The 22722-nt window shown below is 44.6% G+C and overlaps 1 protein-coding gene across 4 annotated transcripts in view; it reads right to left on the bottom strand.

The window, feature by feature from the left end:
• Window positions 1–22722, bottom strand: part of SUDS3 (SDS3 homolog, SIN3A corepressor complex component) — a 42048-nt gene that overhangs the window by 7474 nt on the left and 11852 nt on the right. For 2 of the 4 annotated variants that reach the window (XM_072953544.1, XM_072953542.1), the window contains exons 7-12: window positions 17610–17705; window positions 16583–16644; window positions 16399–16420; window positions 15160–15265; window positions 8590–8674; window positions 5637–5722 (exon numbers count right to left, since the gene is read on the bottom strand). In XM_072953544.1, the coding sequence (XP_072809645.1) occupies window positions 5637–5722; window positions 8590–8674; window positions 15160–15265; window positions 16399–16420; window positions 16583–16644; window positions 17610–17705 (457 nt within the window). Of the gene's footprint in view, window positions 1–1683; window positions 1718–2307; window positions 5723–8589; window positions 8675–15159; window positions 15266–16398; window positions 16421–16582; window positions 16645–17609; window positions 17706–22722 lie in introns of those variants that run through there. The other 2 variants (XM_072953543.1, XM_072953545.1) reach the window with 2 other exon arrangements.

Raw genomic sequence — 22722 nt, 5'->3', positions numbered from 1 at the left:
GGCTCTACTGAGACCGATGACCCTCTACGTTCTGAATGGTTCCTCCCTTTGTGGAACCGCCATGCTCATGTCTTTTTAAAGGAAAGTAACTTTCTGGTGAAGAACTTGACTTCCTTGACTCTACTGCCAAGGGAGAAGCCCAGAGTTATCCAGCAGGGAGGAGGGCCCTACCCAATCGTGTTTTGACCTCTAAATTTGCTCTGGGAGTATGCCAGTCCAAGAAGTGAGAGCAGATAAAAGCCAACCTCCAGGGAAGGCTGAAGGAGAAAGGTGGAAACACTGCATGTGTTTTAACAGAGGAGGTTGGGAAAAGGACAGCAGAGGGCAGCTGTTAGGAAACCTGCCTTAGATAGAATCCAGAAGAGCTGGACCTGGCCACTCAATGTGTGACCTTGGAGAGGTGCCTGAACATCTTCTGTGACTAAAGGGGTCTGCTTTCTCCTCTGAAAATTGGTGGTAACAACAAACCAGTGTATTCTTTCCAGGGCCGTTAAGCAACTTAAATGACATGACACCGGTGGAGGGCACGCCGCCTGGAACTGGAGCCACTGTAACTAGCCTGCCTTGCTTTGCCTGTCACTTGGTACAGTAAGACTGTCCAACAACTGACATTTACGGAGCACTTCCTGTGACCAAGCACAGAGCTGAGCTCTGGCTCTCACAGGAGAATTAAAGCCTCAAGTTTGGGGGTGTTAGTACTCTTTACAGATTACTCCTTTGAAGGTTGAGTCTAGTGCCTGGCATACAGGCAGTACTCAGTACAAGGCGGATATTAGTGTCAAGGGCAAGCCCCATTCGCCTTGGTAACAAACAGGAGGGTGAGATGCGGGAGCTGAGTCTGTTTTTTCACCTCCTCTCTTTAGCCACATCCTTCGCTGCCTGCCAGCTAGCCTACACCTAGGCTACCCCAGGGACTTGGCTCCTTCAGAACAACTGTGGAAGGACCCGCAGACCTCAAGAGCTTGAATGTTAAAGTGATCAAAACAGAGTAAACTCAGTGGGCTAGCAGCTACACTAGTGAGGAGTGGTAACTGGAAGAAACGCTACGGGGCTCATGGACATTGGTGACATTGTTTCATGGTCTGGATGCTGGTTACATGGTTGTCAGTGATGCTCTCTCCTGGTCCAGATCCTGGTTATGTGGACACTGGTGACACTGTCTCCCGGACCAGGTGTCGGTTACGTGGACACTGATGATGTTGTCTCCTGGTCCAGATACTGGTTATGTGGATGTTGGTGATGCTGTCTCCTGGTCCAGGTGTTGGTTACGTGGACACTGATGATGCTGTCTCCTGGTCCAGATGCCGGTTATGTGGATGTTGGTGATGCTGTCTCCCGGTCCAGATGCCAGTTATGTGGATGTTGGTGATGCTGTCTCCTGGTCCAGATGCCGGTTATGTGGATGTTGGTGATGCTGTCTCCTGGTCCAGATGCCAGTTATGTGGATGTTGGTGATGCTGTCTCCCAGTCCAGATGCTGGTTATGTGGATGTTGGTGACGCTGTCTCCTGATCCAGGTGTTGGTTACGTGGACATTGGTGATGCCGTCTCCTGGTCCAGAAGCTGGTTATGTGGACACTGGCAACACTGTCTCCTGGTCCAGGTGCTAGCTACATGGACACTGGTGATGCTGTCTCCTGGTCCAGATGCCAGTTGTGTTGTGGATGTTGGTGACACTGTCTCTTGGTCTAGATGCTGCTTACGTGCATGTGTTCACACTGAGAAAACAACTTCTACAATTAAGATTTGTGCACTTTTTCGTATGTATGTTATGTTACAATAAAAAATTATTCAAATATTGACTGCCCCCTCCTCCATTATTCAAAGCATGAAGCAGCCCTTCTAATGAGTGACAGAAGCACGACTAGGTTACAAGCACAACAGACTGGTCACTTGCAGCAGCAAGTGGCCTCATCCATTTACTGCCCAGGAGCTGCAGAAACACTTCAGGTGCTGGTGAGACGGGCCAGCACTGCTCCAGGGTACCAGATGAACATCTCCTCCTCCTACCAGTTTATCTTCACGTTTTTCCTATTTAAGGCCAATTTTATTTACTCAGTTTTTAAATCAGATTCTTTTATCCAACCAGGAGACAGCTGACTATCTTTAAGAGTCGACACCCCTAGACTGCTCTTTACAAACCCGAGTCAGTCTTTGACGCCACTCCACCTCGCACTCTCCATAACAAGCCAATGTCTCGTAGAGCCTTCCCTCTTCCTCAACTTCCTTCCCCTACGGTCGTTGGGAGAGAAAATCTAATAAATTTCAATCATTTATCAAGTCAATGGATATAACACAGACTACATGCTGGTTTTCTCTTTGAAAGTTTATTGTAATTAAAAAGAAACACACAAAAAACCTCTATCTTTTACATTTTACATTCACCTCTCAGAACATTTAATGTACCAGTTAACAATGTTATTGTATAAAAAGCCCACCAGTTGCCTGAAATGGCTGCTGTTTTTCGTTTTTTTGCCGTGTTCTGCTATCAAAGTGGTTTGAACTCTTTGGAAAAACTGGTGTAACATTATGTACCGAGTTTTCAAATTCCCAGATTAGAAACAAGATTCTCAAATCAGGAGGAAATTTAGTAAAAATTCAAGGCTAAGAGGAAATGTTAATAGAAAAATGAAAACAAAAATACTGTAAAAAATAGGATTTCCCTCCACCCCAAAGTTAGGTAAAAAAATGCAACCAACCCCACCCCACCCCCCACATTTCTCTTAGAAAAGTCACCGAATCCTAAACGCAGGATCTCACACACAAATACAAGCAGCTTGATTTGCAGACCAGCCTCTGCGATCTTACACTGGCCTCAGCTAGAAGTTTTTTTAAAAAAAAAATTTACATTAGGTAGTTAGACTTCCAAAAATACTGGTATCCAAATGAATGAAAACATCCTGGGCTTTGGTATGGCTACAGAATCTGGACACTGTTCAAGAGGACACTGGCTTGTGGGGGAGGGGGAAGTTGAGGGAGGCACATAAAAACCTCCAAGTGGAGGTAAAATAAATACAAGGACACATCCAAAGCAAACACCGCGTATAATCCTTGAGGCAGATGCCTCCAACAAAATAAACGCATAGGTTCTTGATCAAAATAACACACATACAGGTTCTTGATCGAAACTGTCTGGACCAAATTTTATCAAAATGTCACCTGTAGGAAACAGGCTAAATTTGGGGATCCATCTGGTGCCCTGGGGTCTAAGGAGAGACGGAGACCTTTTGGAGTAAGAATAGACAGCCAGGCCCCTCTTACTCTAGGAAGCTCAAAGTCTGTTTTTCTTTTCCTCTCTAGGTTGATTTTGCTCATCACAAAAGGACCTCCATTTCCTCCTAACAAGGGGCCTTTTCCACCCCTGGTCACCACAGGGGCCTGTCTAATGGGCTGAACTGCTGATTCTTCCATCTGCAGAGTGACTAAATAAAAAATCAACTCATCCGGGATTAGGAATATAATTTACTGTGCTGTGTCTCAAGAGTACTTCACAGTTTACCCCATTTTCATGAGATCATGATTTTTAAGGGCTGTGAGGCTACTGAGGAGAAGGCAGTGATGGGGCCGAGACCATGCTAAAGTCTGACCTCAAACATTCATAGAAGGGAAAAGGCTCAAGTGCCCGGTCTTCAAATAAGTGTCTTTCATGACAGCACAACAGAGCCACCAGACAAGGCAGGAAAACCAGGCAACTTGTTGCTGCTTCAAACTGAACCTCCAGTGATTATCAATACAATTCTTCCCCCCAAAAAACAAACTGCTGTACTGTTAGGGAAGACAAAACAATCATTTAAAAACAACAGCAACAAAAGACCCACCACTTTCAATGGCAACACACACTAAATACATCTAAATAAATTTCCATTACAGGGCACTAAGGGATAACAAAGAGCTCCCTGACATCATGAGATGTTACATACATCACAGGGACAATTCCATCGAGAGAGCCTCTCTTACAGCAAAGGCCGCGAGGAAGAAACAAAAGGTGAAGCCCCGAACTTATTGTAAAGATCACAATGGTGGGGGTGGGGGTGGGGCTGGGAGGCAAAGAAGAAACACAGAGCACCCAGGCAAACTGATAAACAGCATCATTTATCCTGTTCTCTAAAGGAGACTCCAACACCAGAAAAAAACGAGAGAAAAATTGGATTATAAATTAAAACTAAAATGTATCTGTGCAAATCTCTACTCTGAGTCTGTAAGGTCTGGTCTCTGTTGAAGCCAGGACTTTGGAGAAGGTCATTTACTTGTCATCACAGCTCCCCAACTCACTTTTGGGTATGTGCATCAAGAAACAACACAAAGAGAACCACTTGAGACCAAGGGAGTTAGTTACAACGATTTCTTAGGCTGTGTAAGGTCTATTGATTGTCCGTAGAGATGCTAACACTTGCTCTAACTCTAAATATTTGAAGCATTTAAGTGGAAACTAGAATATTAAAAAAAAAAAAAAGTCACCCAATGAATCATTTCTCCGATGATGGGAACGAGGGAAAGGGAGCCGGGAGAGCAGGGAAGGCTGCTTCATCAGGACTCTTTAGGGAGAGTGCAGGTTTAGTGGCAGCCACAGCCTGCCCTGTCTCCACCTGGGCCAGATCTCCCAGGAGATGGCCTGGGAGGCCGCGAGTGCCCAAATTAGGTTCCATGGGTTCGGAACAGCCAAGTGCGACAATGGCAACAGCAACAGGAGCGCAGTGTGAGTTATGAGTGAGAGTCTATGGACCACTGACGATGACACCATCCATCTCACCTCCCCACCTACAACAGACCCCCTAGATAATCAGCCTGCGGCAGGCACCGCCTCGTCTACTTGGGAGCAGGAGAGAGAAGTGAATTACAGGTGAAAACTTCCAAAAGGACCACTTCTTGTTCCAGCCTGAGCTAGAACAAACGTGTCTGAATAAAACCGACTGCACTAAACAACATTTAAAATATGGTACCGTCAGTACTTCATGAATATGAAACGGCCCCTCCCCCGACCCCATTTACTGCAGCACACGTAGTCTCCCAGGCAAGTTTTTCTGTCTTTCAGCCAATGGAATGGATGGCATACGCCAGATGTTACACAAGGCATTTATTTCTCCGAGAAGGCTGAGAGCCAGGAGAATTAATCTCCTTCCACTAGGACCTTTGCCCCGAGCTTCTGGGGAAACAGCGAATTGGGCCCAACAAAGAAAGTAGCTACGTTATCCACTAATCAGATTCAATACATGAAAACGCATTGTAGAGTATATCCCTTCCTACTCCTCTTCATGGCAGGAAAACCTAAAGAGAATTAATCGAGTTGTCCCTTCAAACTCAAAGGAGGCTTAATTTAAAAAAAAAAAAAAAGAAAAAGAAAAAGTATAAGCAAAGAAAAAAAGAAGTAAAGCAACTCCCAGTGCTCCCAGAAGTGAGAGAGTCTCATGGTGACTGACGACTGGAAGGAGTCGAGGTGGATCAGGAAGGACACACAGATGGGGAGTGGCCGGCCACAACAGCGCCTTGCAGAATCCACAACTGTGTTCGCCATTTTCCATGGCCAAGGAGCAATCCCCAAGTTAAAAACTTTCTATTAAGAGGAAAACAAAACAAAACCAAAAACCGCTCCAGAAAAGGGGTCAAGGGAAGAACACCGTAGAAAGTCAAGCCGCTGACCTCCGGCGGATCACGAAGAGCCCGCGCTGCAGCTGGCCCAGGTAGATCCTCATCTTGGTGCTGTCACTGGTCTTCCTCACCCAGATCTGCAGGGGAGAAGGAAAAGGGACAAGATGAGAGAGGCTCATACTGAGGAGGAAATGCTCCAGGGCACAGAGACATGCACGAATTGGGTGCAAGCAGACGACTGGCAACCTCTTCCTGCCAACCCGTGAGGCCTTCACAGGCGCCTCCCAAAGGCACCCTCTACTGCAGAGCAGGGATCAGCCTTCTCTCCCGGTCATCTCTCTCACACCCGCGGGTAAGCAAGTGGAAAGCACACTGATCTTGAGTTCTAGTTGTGCCTTCATCGTGAGGACTCTTTTTGATTTGGTTTGATTACCTAATTATCAACTCAAGATACATATATTCATTATTATGTTCATGTACGACTGAAGCCTTGTGCTGTACACCAGAAGTTGACACAACATTGCAAACTGACTATACTTCAATTTAAAAAGAGCAAAACAAAAACAAAAACAAAAACATACACTCATGAACATAAACTTTCAATCAAATTTGGGAATATCTTCCTTTTCCCAAGGGAATTCCAAACAGTCTAGCCTTTCAATAGTCTAGTTTCCTGGCAATTAAAGCTAAAGGTCATAACAAGAAAAGAAAAAAAAATGGACAACAATAAAAGCACCCATGAGTGAGCCAAGGGCCAAGGAGGATCCTGAGGAGGCCAAATTAGCTTAAGACAGTCCTTCCCTCCTGACCATACTGCTCTCCCACAGATGGGATCAGATGTCTGGTATTTTCAGGGAAGACGTTGACTCCAGAACTGAGATGGAATGCTTTCAGCAGGGGTCCTGCCAGCGCTGCCTGGTGCACTCGGTACGAGGCACCCCTGCTGCCACGGATGGGAGGGAGAGCTGCCCCCTCCTCGGTCACCTGCCACACCTGTGGGAGGGATGACTGGGGGCTCCACACTGCTGACCAAGCTGAGCATGTTCATCCTCAGAACCACCACATGAAGTAAGTACTGTCATCACCCGAATTTAACAGAAGAGCAAGAGTGAGTCAACTTGTCCCAGGTGAACCCTGGAGCCTGACATCAAAGCCCACTACTCTTCTTCATTAAACCACAGCCCCCGACTCTCCTTCTCACCCTTTTTTTTTATCCGTTTAACACGCAATGAGATGGAGCCAAAAGCATGACTCTTTTAAAGATTTGCATCTCACCCATATATGCAAGCATAACTCTGCAGATTTATCTCCTCCTTCCCCACTCAGTTTTCAGGTTTAAAAAAAAAAGCTATCTTTCATTTCAACATCTTTACCATGATTACTTAACAACACAGAGACTTTAAAGTCAAACACATTGGTTTAAAAATAAAGACCTCACATGAAGCTGAGCCTCCAAAGAACCTTGAAGAACCATTTGAAACTGAAACTGAAAACTGACCCCAAGGAGGGCTGCACTAGGCAGTCACCAACATGCTGAGACCCAAGCACCTAATACACCCAGAGTCAAGTAATGCAGAGGCCAAGGGAATCTCAGTGTCACTTAGGACTTGGCCTGGAAAATGAGCGGGGATACTTCCAAGAAGTAAGAAATGTTCCCTGTTATCAGGGTTGCACGCCTGCGATGCACTGAGGCTTCTCCCCTCCAGGATAACATGTCTCAGTGTCACCGCTTCCTTGTCAGATCTTGTTGACACTCTATTATGACAATCTTCAACATAGAGAGAAAAAAATCTAACTTGCATGTCTATTTTCCTGAAAAATCCTGAGGTGTCACAGAGAATGATGACGGCTTCTGGATTTGGGTTCAGGTACTAGGAGGCCACCTGCGCTTAGGACAGCGGCCCACGTGACCAGTCACAAATGCCCTGCTGTGACATCGCAAAGCCTCCTGTTGAGGAACAGCAAGCAGGTCTCTGAGATCCTCTCTTCTGGTTTTGACTTGGCTTGGGATGACACACAAATCCCAAGCCCAGAGAAAAACACATTCATTTATCTGGAAGGCTCTCTCTAACTTCCAAGTAAACAATCACTTTGCAAACTAGTCACATTAGAGGGCATTTTCAATGCAGGAAGCTGGGAGAACAGAATAGGCTTAAGTCATTTCATAATCCAGTTTCATTAGATTTACTGTGCACTGGCACGAATAAGTTGCAGAGGGCAGACACATAAAAATCAATTTCTTTGCAGACATTTGTGCACTGATAAAAGATGAAGCCAATCCAGCTAGTAAAGTTTTAAACTGTTTTTTGACTATTAACAATGCCAGCTACACACAGACAACAATAAAGGGCCACTTGGAGAAGTCACAGGCCACACACATCACCCCTGAACATGACCCTCTGAGCTGACTCCACTCGGTCCCCATCCTACAAGAGTGACTGGAGGAGACCCAGAATCTAAGGGCATGAGCCTGGTAGTTCACTGTTCGGGAGCACAACAGGACACATCAGATTAGAAACAGCAGTGAAGAGCAGTGTGTGGGTCAGATCAGGCCAGCATCCATTTACTAGGCACTTACTGTGTGCCAGACGCCTCGTTAAACCCTCAGAGCAGGAAGCAAATCTATCAGTACACATGAAAGCTTGAGAGAAATAAAAGAACAGAGAAGGAATGTGCTCCACAGGCAAGTCCCATTCTCAGTAGATGGTTACCTTAAAGAGCAGCAGGATGTGAATGTGCAGATAGCACACCAACTTGCATCTCAGTGGTTCCCAACTGGGTTCCTTTACAGGGAGTTCACAAAACCACAAGGAATACACAAACCCACGTATACCATAGTCAAGCAGAGTAAGGGATTTTCCAAGGGTGACTTCTGCCTATGTGCAATTTCTGCCTGAAAGTGCTGGCTTTAGACTCTAACCCACATGGAACACGTGACTCTGTACTTGCACTGCAAGTCTGTCCCATTTCGTTCTCCTAAAGGGTGAGGGAGTTCAGGCCTTACCTCATTGGCTCCGACAGAGCTGATCACACAGCTCAGTTTCTGGTTGTCCTTTGACTCCAGATAGATGGCTTGGCTCTTGTGGTACCTGCCAGAAACAAGACACACATTTTTTTTTTTTAAACACTTTACTGAGGTATGATTGACATCTAAAAAGTAGTTCATACATATACAACTCAGTGAGTTTGGGGATAAGGATACACCTGTGAAAAACCATCACGACATCAAGGCCATAAACATAGCCATTTTCCCCTAAAGATTCCTCCCATCCTCTTTACTATAATTATTGTTTTCTGTGGCTTTTTTTTTTTTGTGGTAAGAATTCTTAACATAAGATCCACTCTCTTAACAGATTTTAAGTATGTAGTATTGCTAAAGGCCCAAATTTAGGAAAGGAAGAAACAAAAGAACGAAAGAAGGAAATTAAAAAAAAAAAACTAAAAAACCCACCACAACAAAAAATATAAAGGAGTCAATTTATATTTGAGGAATAGCCTGGATTTAAGGTTTAAAGTCTTGCTTCCATTTTGCAAATCAAAACAAGGACATTTCCCTAATAGAGAAAAACGGACTGAGGTTTTAAAAGACAATTTCAGAGGAAGAGACACCTGAAACTAACATGTGAGCACATGAATACACATTAAAAATCATTAGTAATCAGAGAGATGCATGTTAAAATGACAATGACATCTCACTGTATCCCTATGAATCTGGTAAACATCAGAACGGGAGATTGTTTATCAACTGCGGGTGAGGGCCAGGATACCAGGCTCCCTTATCCACTGTGGGAGGTGAGGAGAGTGTAGGTTTCACTGCCTGGAGAAAAACGGGATGCCAGTGAGCCAGCAATCCTGCTCCTGATTATTTACCCCAAAGAAACACTCTTGCAGGTCTAGAAGGGACTCAACAGATGTCGTGTGTGACATTATCCGTGGATAATGGGAGTTGGTGGCAAAGCAGGATGGCCACCACTGGGAGAGTGGAGAGATGTAATTAGTGTGGACCCGTGGACACAAACAGCAACATGGGTGGATCTTAAAAACCCAGTTCTTAGTGAAAATGTAAGAAACAGAAAGATATGAATACAATATCATTAACACAAATTAAAAACACCGACATGCTCCATTCCCCAACAAAATAAACAAACAAATGAAATAAAGGCTTCCATCCTTGCATTAGTTTAGATGACTTCCTGATCTTCTAAAGCTAAAGCTTATATTCTTGGTCCCATTGCAAAGGAGAAAAGGGGGTGAAGCAAAGGGCTGGGAAACTAACTCTGTATTTTTTTATTCGGACTGTATGATCCATTTCAAAAGATAAATTATAATTTTTCAAGTAAAACCTCTGTTTCCACTTTCTGCCCCCACCCCAAAATACTGAAGAAGGCTGGGTGGACAGAACAAATGGGCTTGAACGACTGCCCTGTTTTTTTTTTTTCTATGTGTCATCAACAAGACGGCAGGCCAAATTCAGCCCTTACTTCAGTCACTCATTTAACAAATACTCATTAGTCACTTGCTGTATACCACTGACCAGGCTGGAGGTTGTAGGTAGACAGTGAGCAAAGCCACAAGGTCGCTGCTATCAAGAGCTTCAAACACAGCGGCAGTGATGAATATTAAACAATCACACCTGGCAGGCACTAACGAACAAAGTTCAGAGCATCTTGATATGCAACAAAGGGTATCTAATTTGACCTGGTCAGCCAGGAGAGCTGCTCTGAATGGAGGATACGAGACAGACTCTCCCCTTTACGACTCTGTAGCTATTCTCTTGGCCTGCAGTGCAGGACCACCTTCACCGTCTTCTGTGAGCTCAGGGACAAGGCCAAAGATGGAAGTGAGGAAGCCAGGACCGAAGCCCAAATGAGTCAGTAACAGATGCCACAGGAGAGGGGAGCAGCTGCTGGGTTGTAAGAGTTGGACACATCAGCTTAGCTGCTGCTGGCAGCCCTGGCCTGGGCCAGCCCCAGTTCAGTCAAGAACATAACCTTTGGTTCATTCTGGCAGCACAGATTTAGCTAAACAGACCAACTAACTTATGTAACTTTCACCAAAATGCATCTCCCAGCAAAGCACTGTATCTTATCGTTATTTTTGTGGGGGAAGAAAACAGACTCTGTTCTGCTGGTACAATAACACACTGCTGAGACATCACAGTAAAGGAGGAACACTCCCACGTAAGTTTCTTCCAATCCACAGTCTATGCACTCCCTAACCTGCTACTTAGGAGCTAAAAACTCAGGTTTCCAAGACAATTTACTTCCTGAAAACACTGTTAAATGAAATCAAATCATAAATTCAATTAGAACAGGGAGATTAGTTTAGACTCAGCTTTAAAGTTGTTTTTGGCCAGAAATTAGTTGGTAAATGGGCCAGGGGACCTTCATTATACTAAATATGTAATATTACAAGATCTGAATTGCGCAGTGCATGAAGAAAGGCTGAACTAGTTCAGAGCAAAACTCAGACTTGAGTTTCCCTCCCACATCTAAGCCAACCACCCTATGTAAGTGGTAATGTCTTAAGTAACGGTTAGAATAAAAACACAGAGGGGGAGAACATCCAGTTATTCTATGCAGGTTATGAGTTATTAAAAAGGTAAAAACACAAAACAACATGCAACTAGCCTCAAGTCATTCTATAATTTCTAAACACTTTAATAAAGGTCATGAGTGTGGTGAAGAAGTACATTACCAGTGTGGAAATGTGCTCACCACAATGCTAAGGAAAAAACCACATCCACTGTGTTTCTCTGTGTGTAACAAAACATGATGTATGCTTTACATGCATATCACAAAGACACACAGAAAAAATTGGGGAAGTTAATATATTAAGATGTTTATTAAGTATATATTAAAATTTTATAAAAATAAAAAACATAAACTAAGAATGACATTCCTTTTATCACGTAGATTTTTTTTCAGAAGAAATAGGTATTATTTACATTAAAAGTTAATTGTTTTCTTATAAATCATGGTACTAGAAAATACCTAAGTAACAAAGAAAGGATGAGGAGAAAATCTAATGTCACAAATTAATGTCTTAATGTCTGTTAAAGACAACCTTGGGAGACAATTCCAACAGCTCTCATGAGATGTGCTGCATTTTCCTTCAGATGTGCTCAGCTCCCAAAACCCAACACACCCGACTGGCTTTAAAGTTTACGTCAGGAGTAAACAATGCAATCTGGTCTTCTCCTCCTGGGAAGCGGTCTGGGACTAAGCCCAAATCTGTCTGCTCTGGGATCACCAAATGGTGGTGGCTTGAATGCCCACCATTAGCCATCATGCGCCTCACAGGAGAGCTGGCCAGCGTGTTTCCCAAACCTGCTAATTCCCAGGTCCTCTTGAACCAGAGGCTCTGGGACCTCCAGGAGATTCTCAAGCACCACACAATGGTCTTAGGGAATCATTATCCCTGGGTATCAAATCTATGCAATTATCAGAATTCTCTGAAAAAAATAAGTCTTCAGAAATTAAAGTGTTCATTTTAGGGTGGGATTTCCAAGATAAAACCAAAAAGTCTACGATATCCTTCACATACAAATTTACTTTCCAATTTCTAAAGACTAATAAAAGAAGGGAGAGAGGAATTCAAAACATGTTTAGACATAAAAATGTTAAAAAAAAAATCAATGGAGTTAAATCAGTAAAAATGCACATTATCACTTTTTTAGCCAATTAACCGGTTTTACAAGCTACAACTCATCTCTACTGAAAAAAATACTTTAAACAGCCTGAGAGAGCAAGCCTCAAATGTCAAATTGACTTTATTACTAATGGAAAATCTGACCTGGGAATCCTCACAATTACGCTCTTCAAGTTTTGCCTCTGTTCTTAAACCCAATGAACCAGAACCACCACCATTATTATGGAAGAAAGCAATTTCTTTAGAAGATGGGTCACAAAGTAAAGCAGGGAAGTGGGTAGGATTAATTTTATACACTACTGGGAATCTTGATATTAACATTTCAGACCCCCTTCCCCTCAAAAAACGAATACTATGTGACAGCTACAAAACCGCAAGGAGTTCCAATTTTAGTTGTAAACAGCCACTGTTTTGGGTTAATAGTCTCTCTTGTGTCAGGCAAAGGCTGGAGGGTTAAATTCAGTGGAGCAAGTGGGTGAATGCATCTGATCCATTTTAGCAGTTCCAGATTTAAAGTGAGAAGAGAAAAAACAGTCCGCCAGCACCGTCAGTGAGTTATTTTAAAACCTCAGCTACTGCCACAGTACTCTCTAAGTAGAGTCATTAGTCCAAATCAAAATGTGAGGAAAACTTACAGCAGGATGTAAGATGCCTTAAAAGCAATATAAGACCAAGGCCAAGGGAAGATGCTTATCTTTCAAAAAGAAACAGCTTGATAAGCGCTCAGGCCAAGATGGGGAGCCCCAGTCATACTCCTTTTGCTGAAGTCATTTAAAACTCAATGAAACGTGTTTTGCCAGAAATACTGTTTCACCAAAATACTCCGCACTATTGCAAAGAGTGTAGAGCGATTCAGGTGACCCCTGAGCCATGTGCCACGACTGCTGATAAATAAGGAAGAATGAAAGCTTCCAAACTGACAAAAGCCAAACACATCAAGAGCCTGGTGAGACTGTGTGAGGCCTGTTCTGCACTGGTGGAGGTGCCGGCCAGGACTCCTGCAAACACTTTTCAGATACAGCAGGGAAGGGAGGGACCCACCTTTCAACAGACGAGTCACAAACTCTGACTGCCAAGGCCGAAGAAGAGAAACACACAGAATACAGAAGAAAACAACACCCCAATACTGAACAACAGAATAAGCAACTTTCAAGTCTTTGAAACAGTAAAATGCTCCCAGGGACCTTATTTCAAAAATTTCTGCCACCACTGGGAGAAAGATAGTGAAATTTCTTCAAAATGCTTAGGTGGTCTAACACATCCCCTCAGACCACTGTCTACACTGTAAGACACCAGTCACCATGGGTCCTTTCTTTAGAAAAACAAGACTTTTCTTTTACTGCATTTTCACCCTCAAGACACATCTCATAAAGTCTAAAGATTACGCCTTAGCGAGAGGAAGATCGGAAGCAACACAATGACAAAATGAACATCATCTGAAATATCACATGGCTTTAAGACTCATAGATCCGTAACAATGTTAGTGATAAATCTCATCATTTTTGAAGACGGTTCTTATGTGTGGGCTTGATCTTTAAAGGTTATTTGGTTTTCATTATTAAAAACATTTTTCATCTTATTTTGCCCCTCAGTGTGTTGAGCTGTCAGGGCCTGCCACCTAGTGGTCACATGCTCTGATAAGCAATGTTAGGACACAATGTAACTGGCCTTTTTGAAGGTCAAAGAATCACCAAATGACAAGGGCAGAAGTCACTAAGATCATGCTTACAGCCAGAGCAAGCCTTCACCACCTACTGGGTTATTAACTCGCTGTGATCTGACAGGTGGAAATGATTTATTTCAGGCACGTCGACTTCAGAAGTGCAATATTATAAGGTTATCAACTGACACAATGTTGGGGTTTTTCCTTTAAGAAAGCTGAAAACATCTGAAATAATCTTACTCTAATTTTGGAGCCCTGGGTTAAATAAATACACTGAAACTCAAAAGATTACACAACCATTAAAGATGACAGTTACAGAGAGCATACAATAACCTAGAAAAACATTCTCCATATAACCAAGTGGAAATGCAGAACATAAATGCCTGTCTGCCAGAACTTAACTCTGAGTGAGAGTCCCTGCATGTGGACAACGAATACAAGGAATAAATCAGAATTTAAAGAGCTGTGAAAAGGTGGCAGGGTCTGGGTGACTGGATACCTAGCAGAAACTCTAGTTACAGAGCACACAGTAAATGTTTGGGTAAATGCAGGAGTATTTAAAGTTCTTTCATATTGTTTTGCCATTTCCTTCCCAATGAAAATGCTGGTGGCCTGAAGGTTTTCAACCATTTCAATCTAAACTAGTAATGTTTCAGGATACAAATCCCGCAAATAGGTCTCCTGGAACACTCGTGCTGCAGGATGATGCACACAAAAGGTTATCTCAGTCAAATACACAACACCTAATAACATCTTAGGAATTCACAGTGCACATTAGCATAGCAGAGGACCCAAAGAGCGCTACAATGATGAAATCCATTTATCTTAATTAACATGGTCATCCCTCAAACTCACCTGACCACAAAATCCTGTTCTCCACGGAATTAACATCTATTAATTTTAATACATGGGGGCAGAGGTAGGGGAGGGAGAAGGGGACATAAACCCTGACCTCAGTCTACAGGAGCATCGCATAAGATCTAAGGCTGCAAATTCCAGTACAGTGACAGCAGTGTGGAGAGAGAAGGGGGGCCGCCATCAGAAGAACACGTTTTTGGGAAACACTGCCTTCAGAAATCCAACAAGTAGTTATTGATCAAAGACCCCTGATACACTTCTATACGCTACTCCACTTTTAGTACTTCCTCTAACAGTTAAGCAGCAGCCATGCTCTGAAATAACTACAGATAAGCCCCAGCCCTCATGCCGAGTGGTCCTGTTGAGACTCTAATGAGTCACCTGTGTTTATTCATGACATACCATCTTTTATCATAGTACAGTTTGCCGTCTTCTATCCGAGCTTCAAATCTCTGGGCTGGAGACTCTGCAGGTGTGGCCGGCAAGTGTTCAGGAGAGGATGGGGATGCTGGAGGAACCAACGAGATATTTCGATGACTAAGCGTGTCCACTAGCTAATATGCTTCAATTGAAATGCTCATAAAAGGTGATGACAATCATGATCAAGTCCTTATAGCTGTCAAAAATGGGAATTCAACACAATTCTTGTGTATCACATCTAACTTGATCCTCAAGGCAAAGATTGAACTCACTGCACCAAAGAGAAACCTGCAGCTCGGGCAGGCGAAGGGATCTGCCCAAGGTCACTCAGAGCAGGACTACACCACCAGTGACCATCACAGTAGCCCCAACGGGCAAAAAATTAGAAAAATCTCTTTAAATTTATAAAAATGAAATCATCTCTAAAAATATTTATTACAAGGCAGGACAAGTTACTGGGTATGTATAAAGCCAAGCTAACACAGGGCTGATAATTACGGTGGGTTCAAATCATCTGAATTCACACACCTACGCAAAAAAAAAAAAAAACAAAAAAACCCAAAAAAACCCCTTCCCCACCAGGACTTCAGAAACTCAGGATCTCTCTGAGGGTGGACCATGGTGGCTCTTAGGAGGAAATTATTTAGAGGAGGAAGAGTCTTTGAGGTGTGTGTAAGTAATCACAGTGCTTAAGACAAAAAAAAAATCCTCTGTCATTCCATCCTCCAGCCTAGCGCTGACTTAAGTGCCGTTTGGGAAGGAACCACCATGAACACCGGGCTGGCCTCTCCTGTAAGCTGGGACTGGGAGCAGCCTGCGAGACCCTCACCAGAAGCGGGCCGTGAACAGCTGCTGAGATCAGCGGCCCCTAGTACTTAACTCCACAGAGAGAGCAATACTGAAAAAGCCTTCTCGTTTCATTTTCACAAATGGATGTATACTTAATCTTAAACTTGATGCCTACACAGAAGAAAACAAGCAAATGTTTCTTTTACAATAAATCTTAAAGAAAAGACAAAAACAACTTTAACACAGCAGGGATAAAAAGAAAAAAATCAGGGAGGGTGTCCTGAAGGTTTGCTCCAGTTTTCATGACTGTTCTTAGCAAATGATGGATGTTTTAGTTTTGCAAACTGCAACAACTCCCTGTCAGACATTCAAATGCTTTCTCAACAGCATGATAATGTGATCGCACAAATGGCAATAATATCGTGCACTTACCTGGTCTCTTGGGTGACTTAAGCTGTAGGAAGAACAACAACAAAATCTTAGAGAAAATCACTTCAGATGCAACTTAACGTGTCAAAGTTATCGAAATGACTTCACGAGTAACGTGTGAACAAAATAAAGCAGAAAACTGTAATCAAGCCTAAGCTTTCAAGTAAATCCAAAAATCAAACTGTACCTTATTTAACGTTCTCAGATCCTCCATGATCTGTTCATCTGTTAACAAATAGTTTAGCTGGGGTGTTGAGAGTTAAAGGAATGTGCTGGAAAAGGATGGCTTCGAAGCAAACAGAAATCAACAAAATGGTGTCAGCATTTTAGAATCTACAAAGTAAGATTACATTCGATGATGTTTCTACAGTTTGCCTCTTGGAACTTTTTGATCCTCCTACGAAATGTCGTGGAGTCAGTTACATAAAAGAATTCACACCCTACCCCTCTCCACCCCCGCCCCATCTTACAAATTTCTATGCTGAGAAGGTAAAATGAGAAACAGTGAGAGCTCAGGACACTGTAAGAACCTCATCCTCCATTGATGAAATGCTTTTGTTCCAAAGATGGGGAGACTTCCATACACATGGGATTAATCTTGCCCAGCAACAGAAATTCTCAGTTGCGAAGATGAAGGGACCTGAAGTTACACCCTTTCCTGGGGGCAGACAAGTAACGAAATCATTCTGTACAAATGGCTATTTATTATGCCCCCAAGAGGACAGAAACAACACACCCCTATGTGTCTCCTTCCCATTCATTCCCATTTTTATGATTAAAGGGGCTTCTTGATGTCTGACTACAATCTCATCTGCTTTAATTAAACCAGTTTGCAATCCACTGTTTTGGGGAAACTGCTAACTGAAGTTAAAAAAGGAGGCAGATATTACTGTTCTCATTTCACAAGCGGAAAAACTCAGGCACATGGAATTCTCACTTACCCCCAAATCTCCAAGTGAGTGTTAAAACCAGCACAAGGTACCTTTCCAAATAACTGCTCTCTATATTAATCCCTCCTACTCAAAACAGTAACGACTAAGGATTCCAATTATAAAACGGCCATCCTCTATCTCATGGATAAATACATACGCTTTCCAACCAAGTATGACAATTTCTGTAGGACAATGACCATGTATAGTCCATCAAATGGAAAAGCAAAGGATTCAATACTCTTAAGGAAAAAAAAGTGACTAAGGCTCGATGCAGATGGATATCAGGTGCGGGTTTTCTCCTCTTGTCTGGGATGGGGACGGGGTCATTCGGTCGCCTCCGCAACTTTCTGGTCATGATGGGTTTCACTTCCATTGAATCTGTGGCAAAAATAGAATGGGTAAGTCTATCCAACTCCCACCTGAAGTCAGTAAGAATTCCTGTAGTGTTAGAACGTCAGCCCCAGAGCCACCCAACCAGAACTGTTTTACTGGGGACGTGTGCTCCACACAGGGCCCATGTCAGACACCCGCATCAGACTGGAGGGGCAGAGGGGCCTGTGCTCAGGAGACTCACACCGGCTGACCGAAGCGCATGTGCCTCTCAGAAACAGCCCTGCCCTGCAGCCTCCCACCGCAGCCGCGCCGGCATCTCCCTGGCTCCCTGGAAACGAGGCATTCTCCTCCTCCCTCAAATCAAGAGGCCACAGAGCAGGGGGCTCTTGGGATTGGAAGGAGCCTTTGGATCATCTCAGTCGGTTAACTCCTGCTGTTCCCACAGAGGGTAGATGAATAAAACCCACTGGCATAAAAGGCTCTTTGAGAGGCCACTGGCTTCAGTCCCAGCATTTTCACATGGGCTCTTCATCTACAAACCTGGACTGCCCTTTTATTTTATTTTATAATCTTTTGTAGCTACTTAACTATCAAGAATGATATAGTGAAGACTCTTAATAAAGGCCTCTCTTCATCCTCCTTGACATCTCTGTACAGTCTGACGCTGCTGCCAACTCCCCTCACCTCCAAATCTCTCCTCCTCCAGCCACTTCCACAGTCTCTCCTCCCCTGATTTGCCTCCTTGGGATCTCTCTTGGTGGCCTGTTCCTTAACTGCTGGTGATCTCTGGGGTCCAGTCAGTTCTCAGCCCGTATCCCAGTGAAATCTCCCATCACCAGTTCCGGCCCTGCCCACCCTGCTGAATGGCAGCCTGAACCCCATGACTCCACACGCTCTTCTCCAGGTTCCGTGAACTCACTTCTTCCTTGTCTCACCCGGTTCCTGTGTCTCAGGGCACCACATCCACACATCCTTCCCAGCTAGAGCAAACTGTCATCCGTGACTTGTCTTTCTTCACTCACACATCAAATTCACCAGACAACGGCAGTTCTGCCTTTTACCCACCTTTCAACTCCATCCCTTTCTCAAACCCTCACCACCCTCAAGAGATCCTCCTCCCAGGACACCAATCATTCAGCGCATCACTCTCCTCATTAAATACTTCAGTGGCTCGCCACCTGGTACAGAACAAAGGCCAAGTCTCGTTCCTGGACTTCCACCCGCTTCCTTTCCACACACAAAGCCTGTGTGTGAGCTCTGACCTATTCTGTTACCCGAAGGCCCCCTACTTCTTATACCTTAAAGCCTCTGTATGCTGTCCTCTCTGCCAAGTGTGCTCTTTTCTGCCTGGCAAACTCCTACATGACATCCTTTGAGAGCCAGCTCAACATTTCCCCTTCTGTGACGCCTTCCACGGAGTCACACTATCTTCCCAGTAACTAGAGCATCTGTACAAATCTCTACCACCGAGCACCGCAGAGCCTTACAGCACGGTCCCTATAGATAGAGAGGCCTGGTTACATCAAGTAACCACAATTAACATACAATCATGGTTTACTGGTGCTTTTTTTTTCTGCACTTCTCAAGGCCAAGTCATTCCTCCAAGGGCCCACCTGCCTACTGTGCACAACTGCAGTAAAAGCTGCATTGTAACATACTTTCACCATGAAAATAAACTAATACTTGTTCAGCTATTGAAAAGAAATGAGTTTTCATTCAAAGGAGCATCCTTTTAAGAGAATGTGACAGAAAAGCTACCGCAGAGTCAACACTGTAGCAAATCAGCAATTACCCCCAAGCCCGGGGCAGCGGACCCGGGGCAAGGCTGCAGGCCCCGAGCAAACCCCCGCAAGCTGCCCTCCAACAGTGACTGCCAGTGGCCACCTGGCAAGATAAAAATCAAGGTCAGGTCTTTGGTGGCCAAACCTGGGTAGGAAGGAAGGGACCAATCTCCATCAGGCCAAAGTTGCCCATAATGCAGGGATGGCACTTCAAGAGTGAAGCCAATCAAGCCCTTCTCTGGGCCCTCAATCCCATTAAAGAGCCTGGATTCCACATGGCAGCGCCAGGAAAGAACGTCCTGGGGACAAGCCCATTCCACCCAAAAGCCAGGTTCCACCTCCCATCCTCCCCACTCCAAGATGTGTGTGGGAGCCCCTCTCCTCGCCTTGACTGCCAAGGTCCCCTGCGCACGGGCACGTTTACACATTGTGTGACCCTGCTCCTGTATCACTACAAACACATGTACCGTTTAAAGTTTTTACAGTCAGTAAAAACAAGCCTGACACACCTTTACCTTCATTTAGGAGTCCTCTCTCTCAAAACTACCTTATGTAGGGGGAGGCACAGAAACCATGTCAGTCTTATAACTGCCAGAACATAAGCTCCTTGAGGACACAGACCTCACCTCCCAGACTCACTCTGTGAACCACTAAGACCATACGAGTCCACGTTATTTGTGGAGAGTCGGTATAATGTGGTGCATAAGAAAACATGCCTGAAGTCAGGTTCTGGCTGAAGCGCTACTTCACTGGGGCACTATGAGCAGATGGCTCCACCCCTGCACACCCGTCTGCCAAGTCAGGTCAAAGGGAGTTGCAGGAACTAACGAAGTTCCCACTTCCCAGTCCTTTAGTGCCCACTCTGTGTGCCAGCCACTCTCTGAAGCCCTTTGTGGGTATTATCTCATCTCATCTCTACACCAAACCTCCCCAGTGGGTTCCATCATCTCCTTGCCAAATGAGAAAACCCCATCCCCAAACCAAATTCATGGCAGGGCCGGGATTCACCTACATCTGTCAGCCTTCAGTGGCAGCTCTGTTATTTTTATATAATACCTGGCTCGATGTAAGTACTCAGAGTTTCTATTTTGATATCATAACTACTCATAGCTCCTGATATGAATTCAGTATCTTCTAAAGGAAACTCACAGGCTTGAATAGCTTCCACAGGTTGGAGGAACTCACAAAAGATGGAGGGAGGGAGAGAGGAAGGCACGCAGGCAGGCAGGCAGGCAGGCAAGAACTTACGAAAGATGAAGTGGCAGTTAGTGGGCTGTTGGCAGAGAGGAGAAAAGGCGGCTGGCCTCAGACAGGAAGAGGACAAATCAATTAAAATGATAAAGCTCCCCACGTGTGAAAGCTCACGTTCCCGTTGATTATCTGACGTACTTACAACCTTGGCCTCAACTGCAGAGAAAACTCACACTCGAGGAATTCTACCTATAATCTACGACCTATGACCTATGAGGTTACCTATAACCTCACTACTTCAAGTGTGGTCTGACCAACAGCGTCAGCAGCCCCTGAAAGTGGTAAGAAACGCAAGATCACAGGCTCTATCCCAGGCCCCCTGAACTAGAATCTGCATTTTACCAAGACCCCTTCTCTCCAAACAACTCACATACACATTCATGGTAGGGGATCTCTGACCTATAACCCACCCCAGCTGCTTCACTGACAGTGCACCTTTCACCTGCACAACCCAGGCATCCCAAGTTCTCCACCAGCGGCTCAGGAGGTAAAGAGAACTTCCCACCAATGCCCACAGCGGTCTGGAAAGGCTTAAGCCCTGTTCGGAGGGAGCAGGTCACCGGGTACACTCGTGTCCAACGGATTACTGGGCTGAAGCTTCTCAACGGCCTCTTACTCTGCTTTGTTTTTCAAGAGCTCTTCATGTTAAATCAGAAAAGATTTTAAGAAGTATCTTTTCTGAGAAGAGCTCGGCAATACTGACACTGGGCATCAACCCACAGATGTGAAATAAGTCACTCAATCAGAGGAATGAGAGCGGGCCTTTAAGCCAACACCAGAGCAGCACCATCTGTGGAGATGCTCATTACCCTTCTAGCTCCAGTGCCTTCTCTTTCAACACTATCATTACCTTGGCAGCACTTTCCATACCAAGGGTACCAAACGGCCTGAGCAAGGACATCGGTACCTTTAATGCCCACAGTTGGCTTTAAGCACTTCTGTAATCTATTTTACTGTGTCATAAATGAGTTCCTCGCATTTATTTGTCTTTTCTACCCTGGCAGGCTCGGCTTCTCAAGTCACTGAGGACGCCTCCTGTCCCCGTTAAGGTCCTGGCTGTAAACCTGCCTGGCCAAACAATGCGCATCGCTTGTCAATAATCAGGATGCCAAGTCGTAGGTGAGGTGATGATAGCCTTCCCTGCAGATGGAAAGGGAGCGGCTGTAAACCGACAATCTCTCCCACCGGCCTAATGCAGGCTCCTGAGCATCTGGTGGCTCCAGCAGAGAGCGATGAGGCATTGGTGCTGGCCAGGGCCGCCTCAGAGAAGATGGTTGTGCAGGTCAGAAAACAGGCAGGCAGACTGGCACCGGACAAGGAACCACAGTGCTTGCAGTTTAATTAAAAAAGCATTTCAACAAGAACAAGACAGAGCTGTTCTCAAGCTGTTATCTTAGCATCCATTCTCACCAAAGCACATTTCTGAGCCGCTGTCAGCGGTCTTCAAGGAATTAATTCCTTTTGCCAAGTCTTTCAATTAGGAAGCTAGCGGAGGAGAGATTTTTCAAGAGTTAGACTCCCCACTTTAGACACAACCCCATTCTCATCAGTGTATCAATGGGGACTGGGGCTAGAAGTCTGTGTCTATCGGAGGGCCACATTAGGTCACAGCAATGGAAACACAGAAGGGAAAAGACAGCTCTTAACTGTCACTTTTAGTTTCAAAGTTAGCCCTGAGGACTTACATAACAACATCCTTTCTCAAGGACCCCTACAAAATTCAGACATGCCAGAACCCCAGGACCTCCTGAACATGATTCTAAGAGTTAAATCTGGGGGTGTGCAGAAGGCATGCCACTTACGTATCCAAGTGACAAGCTCACCACTGACATGCCCTGCTGGTATTTGCTGATGGCAATTTTGCTAAGCTCTAAAGTTGCTAGTTCAAGCCAACACCCACCTGTATCCTTCTAGGAGTCACTGGACTACATACAGCAACAGAAGAGTCAGCCCAGATTATTTCTTCCCTAACCTCGCCTACAACCTGCCGGGTTCCACATGCGACTGAATCTCAGAAGGCCAGGGAGGGA

Source organism: Vicugna pacos, chromosome 32 (assembly GCF_048564905.1).
Source record: "Vicugna pacos chromosome 32, VicPac4, whole genome shotgun sequence".
NCBI classification, from domain to species: Eukaryota; Metazoa; Chordata; class Mammalia; order Artiodactyla; family Camelidae; genus Vicugna; species Vicugna pacos.
The sequence above is the reverse complement of the archived record's forward strand: the minus strand, read 5'-3'. Positions and strand labels throughout refer to the sequence as shown.